Source organism: Mandrillus leucophaeus, unplaced genomic scaffold (assembly GCF_000951045.1).
Source record: "Mandrillus leucophaeus isolate KB7577 unplaced genomic scaffold, Mleu.le_1.0 Scaffold310, whole genome shotgun sequence".
NCBI lineage: Eukaryota > Metazoa > Chordata > Mammalia > Primates > Cercopithecidae > Mandrillus > Mandrillus leucophaeus.
In genome coordinates this window covers 255,017-265,482 of record NW_012103255.1, presented here as the reverse complement: position 1 = coordinate 265,482, position 10,466 = coordinate 255,017, and the positions used below count along the sequence as shown (strand labels likewise).

The 10,466-nt window shown below is 45.3% G+C and overlaps 1 protein-coding gene across 3 annotated transcripts in view; it reads right to left on the bottom strand.

The window, feature by feature from the left end:
• Positions 1-10,466, bottom strand: part of TDRD10 (tudor domain containing 10) — a 60,843-nt gene that overhangs the window by 30,234 nt on the left and 20,143 nt on the right. For all 3 annotated transcript variants that reach the window (XM_011987425.1, XM_011987423.1, XM_011987424.1), the window contains 2 exons: positions 8,511-8,581; positions 7,409-7,565 (listed from right to left, as the gene is read on the bottom strand). In XM_011987425.1, coding sequence (XP_011842815.1) covers positions 7,409-7,565; positions 8,511-8,581 — 228 coding nt within the window. The remainder of the gene's footprint in view (positions 1-7,408; positions 7,566-8,510; positions 8,582-10,466) is intronic.

Genomic DNA, 10,466 nt, shown 5'->3' with positions numbered 1-10,466 from the left:
CTCACTGCAAGCTCTGCCTCCCAGGTTCACGCCATTCTCCTGCCTCAGCCTCCTGAGTAGCTGGGACTACAGGTGCCCACCACCATGCCCGACTAATTTTTTGTATTTTTAGTAGGGACGGGGTGTGTTAGCCAGGATGGTCTTGATCTCCTGACCTCGTGATCCACCCACCTCAGCCTCCCAAAGTGCTGGGATTACAGGCATGAGCCACCGCACCTGGCGTATTTATTATTTTTATGTTTAAAAAAATTTTGTGGTAGGGTGCAGCATGTCACACCTGTAATCCCAGCACTTTGGGAGGCTGAGGCGGGCGGATCACCTGAGGTCGGGAGTTCTAGATCAGCCTGGCCAACATGGTGAGACCCCATCTCTACTAAACATACAAAAAAATTTGCTGGGCGTGGTGGTGCACGCCTGTAGTCCCAGCTACTAGGGAGTCTGAGGAAGGAGAATCTCGAACCCAGGAGGCAGAGGTTGTCCAGTGAGTGAAGATCATGCCACTGCACTCCAGCCTGGGCAACAGAGCAAGACTCCATCTCAAAATAGATGAGGTTTCCCTATGTTGACCAGGTTGGTCTCAAACTTCTGGCCTCAAGCCATCCCTCACCTTGGCCTCCCAAAGTGCTGTGATTACAGGCATGAAGCCACTGCACTCAGCCAAGAAATGGAATTCTAAAAAATGGTCAAGTAAGCCTCAGGAAAACAGAGAAACAAAAACTATAGAACAGACAAAAAGTAAAATGTTCTGTATTTGGACTGGGTCAATGTTACTATCCTGGTTGTGATAGTTTTTGTAAGATGTTACACTAGGGAGAAACTGGATAAAGAGTATATGGGATCTTTCTGTATTGTTGTTACAATTGTACGTAAATCTGCTATTAATCTCAAAATAAAAAGTGTAATAAAAAAGCATTTTTAGCTTGTCAGCAGTATAAAAATGGGCAACAGGCCATATTTGAATCACTGGCCAAAGTCTATGACACTTTTCCTGATCCTTTGTTAGTTATATTATTGCAAATATCTTCTCCCAGTTCTCAGCTTGAATTTATCTTCCTTTATATATCAACTTTCAAAGAGGTGGTCTTTATTTTAACTTATCCATCTTTGTTTTTCACCTGATGCTTTATGCCTTGACAAATCCTATCTGAGATCATATCTAGTAGGACATCTGATAAGATCATCTTCACTGAGATCAAAAAAATATTCGACTACGTTTCTTCTAAGTTTTTAAGTTTTGCCTTTCATTACCAAGTTTATAATCCACCTAGAATTTTTGTGCATGGGATAAGGTAAGGATATAATTTCATAGTTTTCTTCATGAATAAGCAATTGTTCCAGTTCAATTTACTGAAGTGTGTACCTTTCCCCAGAGATCTACCACTCTACCTGAATAATAGTTTCTGTGTACGAATGAGCCTCTTTTTGAGTTATCTATTATATGTTATTGGTCAAACTGTCTGGCCCTAAGCCAATACAGCTGGTCTTCTATATCTGTGGTTTCTACATCCACAGATTCAACAAATATTAAAAAAAAATTCAGGGCCAGGCGCAGTGGCTCACGCCTGTAATCCCAGCACTTTGGGAGGCAGAGGCGGGTGGATGACCCCCATCAGGAGTTCGAGACCAGTCTGGCCAACATGGCGAAATCCCGTCTGTACTAAAAATACAAAAACTAGGCGGGCATGGTGGCAGGTGCCTGTAATCCCAGCTACTCGGGAGACCAAGGCAGGGAGAACTGCCTGAACCCAGAAGGCAGCGGTTGCAGTGAGCCGAGACTGCGCCACTGCACTCCAGCCTGGCGAGTGAGTGAGACTCCGTCTCAAAAAAAAAAAAAAAATTCAGGCAGGTTGCGGTGGCTCACACCTGTAATCCCGGCACTTTGGGAGGCCAAGACAGGCAATTACTTGAGGTCAGGAGTTGGAGACCAGCCTCGCCAACATGATGAAACGCCATCTCTACAAAAATACAAAAATTAGCCGGGAATGGTGGTGTGTGCCTGTAATCCCAGCTGCTTGGGAGGCTGAGGTAGGAAAATCGCTTGAACTCAGGAGGCAAAGGTTACAGTGAGCCGAGATCACACCACTGTACTCCAGCCAGGCGAAAGAGCAAGACTTTGTCTCAAATAAAAACCAAAAAAAAGTGAAAGTTTTGTTTTTTTGGTGGGTTTTTTTTTGTTTTTTTTGTTTTTTTTTAGAGAAAGGGTTTCACTCTGTTGCCCAGGCTGGAGTGAAGTGGCATTATCATAGCTCACTATACCTCCCAGGCTCAAGTGATCCTACCACCTCAGCCTGCTAAAGTGCCTGTAGGCGTGAGCCCTTGTGCCTGGCTAGATTTTTTTTTTTTTTAATTTCAATAATGTCAACTTTTTTTTTTTTTCTTTTTTGAGATGGAGTCTCACTTTGTTGCCAGGCTGGAGTGCAGTGGCATAATCTCAGCTCACTGCAACCTCCCAGGTTCAAGCAATTTTCCTGCCTCAGCCTCCCAAGTAGCTTGGGACTACAGGTGCATGCCACCACGCCTGGCTAGTTTTTCTTCTTTGTTGTTGTTGTTAGAGTCGGGGTTTCACCATATTGGCCAGGCTGGTCTCGAACTCCTGACCTTGTGATCCGCCCACCTCAGCCTCCCAAAGTGCCAGGATTACAGGTATGAGTCACTGCACCCAGCCTTTTTTTTTTGATACAGAGTCTTGTTCTGTTGCCCAGGCTGGAGTGCAGTGGCGCAATCTCAGCTCACTGTAACCTCCACCTCCGGGGTTCAAACAATTCTCCCTGCCTCAGTCTCCCAAGTAGCTGGGATTACAGGCACTCACCACCATGCCCGGCTAATTTTTGTATTTTTTAGTAGAGATGGGGTTTTGCCATGTTGGTCAGGCTGCTCTTGAACTCCTGACTCAGATGATCTGCCCACCTTGGCCTTCCAAAGTGCTGGGAATACAGGTGTGAGCCACCGTGTCCGGCCATTAATGTCTACTTTCTACTTGGATTTCAAAATTACCTACTTCTTCAATCAACTCTTAGCTTATTAATATCCAACCTTTCTTCTTTGCTCCTCTAAGGTTGGACGAACCTCTAAATATTGCCTTCACTATATCCCGAAACTTTTCAGGGGTAGTATTTTCCTCATTATTCAGTTCTAAGTGTTTTTAAGTTTCTTTATAATTTCTTATTTGACCCATGTGTTGTTTACATAGGAATGTTTTTAAATGTCCACATGTATGGAGATTTTGTGTTCAGATTTTATGTACTTATTTCTAATTCAAAAGCAGTGGGAACACTGGAAAATCACCTTTATCCCAAGAGAAAAAAAAAGGTGAGAGCCATGATTCTCTTTTCCAGTATCTGGTCCCGGCATGACACAACTTAACTCTCACCCCAAACAACTCTAAAACTGGACAAAATACAGGAACTCACCGTTTCCAGCATAGAACTAATGAGAGTAGATGGCAGAGGGCTGTTTCCTGAGCAAAGGAAAGCACGTGAGTGCCACATTTACCCTGGCCTTCTGCCTGGGGGCATTTTCCCAAACCACAGCAAAGGGAAACAGAGCCCAAGCAGAAAGTGGCTGTCTCACTGGGCAGCAACAGAGTTTGGGTGGCAGGAATCTGGGGACAGAGGACCAAAGAGGAAGGAGTCACACAGAAATCCAAGGAATCTAGGTGTCTACCTCAGGTCCTTGGTTGAGGCCTAAGCTGTCCGTGGTGCAGGACAAGTACCAGGAGGCCTTAAAGAGAACAGCTGCTGTGAAGGTGGGGGAGAGGGCACTGAGAGAGGACACAGATGCCGGAGGTCTCACAGTGCTGGAGACAATGGAGTTCCAACCCAGCAAGGGGGACAGACCTTGGCAAGCACCCGGAGCACTCACCTGGGACCCTACAAAAGCCAAGCCTTAGGAAAAATGATGTTACCCAAGAAGAAAGCTCACAATGAAACATTCCAATCCTAACTATGACACACACACAAAAACCCTTAATAAGATAAAAGATCTGCTAGTAATTTAATCTTTGCTAGAAAAATTTCAACACCATTTAGAGGACAATAACATAAGTCTCCACAATATAGCATCCATAATGTCCAACATACAATAAAAAATTACTATAGGCTAGGTGCAGTGGCTCAGCTCATGGCTATAATCCCAGCACTTTGAGAGGCCAAGGTGGGCAGATCACTTAAACCCAGGAGTTTGAGACCAGCCTGGGCAACATGACGAAATCTCATTTCTACAAAAAATACAAAAATTAGCCAGGCAAGGTGGTGCATGCCTGTAGTCCCAGCTACTAGGGAGGCTGAGGCGGAAGGATGGCTTGAGCCCAAGAGGTGGAGGTTGCAGTGAGCCGTGATTGAGCCACTGCACTCCAGCCTGGGTGACAGAGCAACACCTTGTCTCAGGAAAAAACAAAAAACTATTTGTAAAAGGACCTGAAAATTTTACCCATAATCAAGGGATAAATGTCAATAGAAGCAGATTCACAAATGACTCAAATGTGGGAATCAGCAGAAAACGATTTTATAATAACTACTATAAAAATATTATCTTAAAAAAGAGACAAAATAGGTGAAAAGATGAAAAAGTTCAGCAGATAAATGGAAAAAAAGAATCAAATGGAAGTTGAAAAATATCTAAAATGGAAAATTCATTAGATGGGCTTAAGAGCAGATTGGACATAGGAGGAGAAAAGATCAGAGAATTCCAAAACAGGTCAGTTTGGAACAGTGGGAAAGCCTGTGACCATACACACATACTGAGACCAGTTAGCAAGGTTGTGTGAATGTCTTCAGGGGCTCAGACGGTGGGTTCAGAATAGGCAGAGGGCTGGCTTCAACTAGGATTAGTGTTCTGCAAGCTATAACCTAGTGAGAAAAGGGCAATGGAGTTAAAGATGTTTGAACTAAGGTAGTTATTGACTATAGAATTTAGGCTAAGAGGAAAATGAAAGAACAAAGAGAATATTGAATAATGAAAAAACGGTGGGGTCAGTGGACTTTGGGTGCCTATGTGTGCCAATGCATCAACTGTTGGACTGAGGCTATAGAGCCTTGCTACTAAAATGTGGTCCCAGAGCCAGGAGCATCAGCACCACCTGAAGCTTGTGCAAATTCCCAGGCCCTACCCTACATGTACTGAGTCAGAATCGCTGAGGCTAGGACTCAGAAAGCTGTGTTCATAAACTCTTTTGTTGATTCTGATGCTTGTTAAAGCTTGAGAACCATTCTTTCAGAGTAAGAGAGCTGCAAAGACTAGGGGACAGTGCAGAGTGGGATGCTTGAAATGGTTACAGTGATGACAAGGTCTGAAATAGAGCTACGGGAATGAGAAACTGTGACCAAGTGGAAGAAAAGATCATTAAAGATACAACAATCCAGGTGGAGTGCAGTGGCTCACACCTGTAATCCCAGCACTTAGGGAGGCTGAGGTGGGCAGAGCATTTGAGGTCAGGAAGGAGTCTGAGATCAGCCTGGTCAACGTGGTGAAACCCTGTCTCTACCAAAAAACACAAAAATTAGTCAGACATGGTGGTTCACACCTGTAGTCCCAGCTGAGGTGGGAGAATCCCTTGAACCTAGGAGGCAGAGGTTGCAGTGAGCTGAGATCGCTCCACTGCACTCCAGCCTGCGTGACAGAATGAGACGCTGTCTCAAAAAAAAAAAAGATACGGCCGGGCGCGATGGCTCAAGCCTGTAATCCCAGCACTTTGGGAGGCCGAGACGGGTGGATCACGAGGTCAGGAAATCGAGGCCATCCTGGCTAACACGGTGAAACCCCGTCTCTACTAAAAATTACAAAAAAACCCAGCCGGGCGCGGTGGCGGGCGCCTGTAGTCCCAGCTACTCGGGAGGCTGAGGCAGGAGAATGGCGTAAACCTGGGAGGCGGAGCTTGCAGTGAGCTGAGATCTGGCCACTGCACTCTAGCCTGGGCAACAGAGCCAAACTCCGTCTCAAAAAAAAAAAAAAAAAAAAAGATACAACAGTCCAGGAAGTAAGTGACTGGACTCTTAGACAAATCATCCATGTGGATGCTAAATCTGCATGATGATAAGACAGAAAGATAATGAGCCTGAAGCGGAAGTTTTCGGTGAAGGGCATAACACAGAGAAGAGCAGACAACTGCTACTAGGAAGGTTCCTAAGCAGTATAGTCTGACAGTTTGCCCTTTCAAAGAGGGCTTAAGAGAGAAGGGAAGAGAAAGAGTTTGAAATTAGCAAAGGGAGTCACCTCTGACAATCTTTTTTTTTTTTTTCCTGTTTATAGAGATGGGGTCTTGCCATGTTGGCCAGGTTGGTCTCAAAGTCCTGACTTTAAGCCATCCTCCTGCCTCGGTCTCCCAGTGTTGGGATTACAGGTGTGAGCCATTGTGCCCGGCCCACCTCTGAAAATCTTATTGTAGTCAATAATTCCAACCCATCTCTCGGCCTCCACCTCCAACCTCTCTAGTTCTGTGGCTGACCTTGCTAACTGCCAGCCATATGCATGCTCTGCTTCCTTGCGGACAGAACCCCAAGTTTAGCAACAATGTGTCTATCTTTCAAAACTACATCTCTCAGCATCTGTGCACTTAAGGCCACGAGTTACAGGGATATCCAGCGAAACACAAGCAGAACTGTGGTCAGGGCTTCTGGAAAGCCTTTTAAGCGGACACAGGCCCCTTTTGCCCTCTGCTTCTCCCCTTCTTCCTGCCTAGAACCCTGATACCACCATGGAGGCTCCAGAGCAACCCTGGACTCCCTACCTCCTGACTTCTACAGGAAAGAAAAACAAATCGCTAACTTGTTTAAGCCACTATTGTTCAGATTTCCTCATATGTGCAGCCAAGTCAGCTTCTAGCACTAACACTTCAGGCTCTGGAATGGGATCTTTTTCTCCTGGTTCACCTCTGTGTACCGAGAACGGGCCCTCCTCCTTTTGAGGGAAGTTCCCAGGGGTTAGTTATGGACCTTATCTTCTCCGCCTGCAGAGGCAGCCTCCACCATTAACTGCCCCTCATACCTCATATTTGGCAATGTTTATCTTCCTGCCAGGAAGAACTGGATTTTATTGACTTTTGTCTTATACTTCACACCAGCAGCCAGAACAAGGCTGTACAAACAGTAGACACTCAATGTCTGCTACATTAACAAGGAAAACCTAAATTTCAATATTCCAGGTTGTAAAAGCCCTTACTAAATTGCCTAATGACCCTTTTTATCCTTGCCAAAAATATAGTCTCCTTAATTTACAAATTCCAAGTTTTCTGCATCTGACCTTACTTCTGACTGTTAAAGGCCATAAAAGTTCCCTGATTTCACTCAAGACCCTGCCTGCTTTTCCACAGTCAGACTGGACTGGAGGTGGATGAAAGCACTGAAAGCAAAGTCAGCCGCACTCCAAAGGGTGAAAAGGGAACGCCCCAGAGCAGAAAGGCCAGAAGACATACCAGTGGCACCCGGGGCTGCTGTATCACATCAGGGGTCCTCTTGGGGGGCCTTCTGCTTGTATTCACGAACAGTTTTCGCTTGTGGAAGAGTTTGCCATTCAGCTCCTGGATTGCAAGTGTCACTTTCTGCATGGAGCCCAGATCTACAAATGCAAAGCTGAAAAGGGAAGAGAGAGAGGGCGGCTTTGAGCACATCTCCAGAGGAGCCCAGAGCTGCAGGGAGGCACCAAGCCTGAGCTGGAAGGGCAGTGTCCTCTCTCTCTGCAGTGACAGAATACGAACAAGCAGGCTACAAGTATGTTCAGACTTGGGCCTGTGCCACTGTGAGATACTGTCATGGGCCTCTAAGGAGCAGAAGAAATGAGCTGACTTTCACTACGCAGCATATGTCTATGACTTTGAGTTTCATTAATACTACTGCCCCAAAAGTTCAAAGCAAGCCAGGTGTGGTGGCTCACCTCTACAATCCCAGCACTTTGGGAGGCCAAGACAGGAGGATCACTTGAGTCCAGGAGTTCCAGACCAGCCTGGGCAACATGACAAAACCCCATCTCTACAAAAAAATACACTAATTAGCCAGATGTGGTGGTGTACACCTGTAGTCCCAGCTACTTCGGAGGCTGAGGTGGGAGGACTGCTTGAGCCTGGGAGGCAGAAATTGCAGTGAGCCGAGACTGTACCACAGCACTCCAGCCTGAGCAACAGAGTGAGACCTTGTCTCAAACAAACAAACGTTTAAACCACTTTTTACTGCCTTGAAAATAAGAAAGGGAAAATATAAGTAGGTCTGGTTTTCAGGAACAACTAAGGCTGAGGGTGGTATAGTAACTTATCTCAAGTCAGAAAATACAGCAAGGGCATGACCAAATATATACCCAGGTCTCTGGACTTCTAAGCCAGGATTGTGTTGATAAGACAGTATTCGCTGCTGGGTCAGAGGGTTAAATATGGAAAGGGGGTTTCCCAAATGTTCCTTTGCCAAGTCAGAGTGGGTGTGGATGCGGCGGTTGCTGGGCTAGTCTGCAACGTGAGTGCATCAGCAAAATGAACAGGGAGGAAAGGAGCTGCTTCCCAAAGAAAACAAAGGAAGAACAGTCATTACCATTTGCAGCCATTCTGGATTTTGTGGACATCAAGAGGGTTGAAGTCCTTTAGAAGGTATAGAATTTCTTCCTACAACACCAGGGTTTAAAAGAGAGAGACCCAGAGACATAACTTACAAACAGTTCTCAAGGTTTCAGATCCCCAGACAGCAAGTCTGGATCCAATTTAACCCATACTTAATGAGGATCTATTATGCGCTGTATGTGCCAGGTTTTGTAGGATACACAAGAAAGGCCACAGCCCTGTCTTCAGTGAAGCTCACCAGTCAAGCAGGGATGCAGACAACACAATCAAGTAAACAGACCGTTTCATCACTGCACATATAGCTGGCTATGGGCGCACACGTCCTGTCATTTAATCCAGATTTGGAGGGAAAGGAGGTGGTCAGGGCATGCTCCCAGGAGGAAGTGACTTCCGAAGCTTTGCAAGTACCTCCTCCTCACTGCTTCTCAACCCTGCCTGGCCTCTGCCCAGGGATATGGTTCCCTTCCTCTTCCCCAGACACTTCCCCACACCCTTCTTAACTCCTCTCCTAGTCTGCCCTCAGGCCATCTTCCTCACCCCATCCCCTGCTCCCCATCCTGCTCCACGGGCTTGGGTTGCTGTCTACACAAAGGCATCAACCTCCCCTGCTTTATGATAATGTCTATGCCACCCTGAGGCCTTTTCGAGCTACACCCTATTTTTTCTCTTTTCTGCCAAACTTGTAGAAAGAGCCGTCTCCACCTAATGCCTCCGTTTCCTCCCTGCCCACTCCCTTCTGACTGCCTGCGCCAGGCTGGTTCCAGCCCTATTGAAATGCTTCCTTGCAGGTCACAGACGTGCGCTTGCTGCCCACTGTGATGGCTTCACTTCAGGCTTCAGCTCTTTCAACTCCTGCCTGTACCCCTCAATATTTCCTCCTTCCTTGGCTTCCCCACAAGAGTGTTAATGATTATAACATTTCACAACCATGATGAAAACCAATTTTTCTCTGGAAAACTCTATTTTGGAAAAAATTTATATTTATACCATCTTCCAAAGTCACTTTGTTGGCTCAAGAAAATAGAAATGCATTATGTATAACTCATTTTTCTCAGTCTTCATGTTTATACTGTTTATATTCAAATTTTCTAATTTGCTTTATCTTAAATATTTAATGTTTATTACACATGAATCTACAAGATGCTGAGCAACAAGCAATTTGTGAGAACGAGCAATGTGTGCTTAGCATTTTCAGTTTACCAAGCACTTTCATATCCTTTATTCCATTTGGTTTTCACAACCACCCTATAAAGTACACATTATTACTACACTCATTGCACAGAGGCATAAAATAAGGATTAGAGAGGTTAAATGATGTCTCTACGGCTATATAGCCAATTTAGAAACAGGACTTGAACTCCAGACTCTGAACTTCAAATCCTACATTTTTTTTTTTTCCATTATATGGTGCAAAATCATAGTTTTCTTCTCAGGTTTTACCATTGTTAAAATAAAATAGAAAACGAATATTTTGGCAGGTATCAGGAAACCATAACCTTGGGCCAAATCCAGTCCACCACCTTTTTTTGTAAATAAAGTTTTACTAGAACACAGCTATGCACATCCATTCACTCATTGTCTACAGCTGCTTTCAGGTTACAATGGCCTTCAACGCATAAAGTATTTACTATGTGGCCGGGCACAGTGGCTCAAGCTTGAAATCCCAGCACTTTGGGAGGCTGAGGTAGACGGATTGCTTGAGTCCAGAAGTTCAAGACCAGCCTGGGCAACATGAGACCCTGTCTCTACAAAAAATACAAAAAATTAGCTGGGCATGGTGGTGCATGCCTGTAGTCCCAGTTACTCAGCAGGCTGAGGTGGGAGGATAGATTGAGCCCAGGAAGTAGAGGTTGCGGTGAGCTGAGATCATACCACTGCACTCTAGCCTGGGCAACACAGCAAGACTCTGACTCAAAAAAAAAACAAAAAA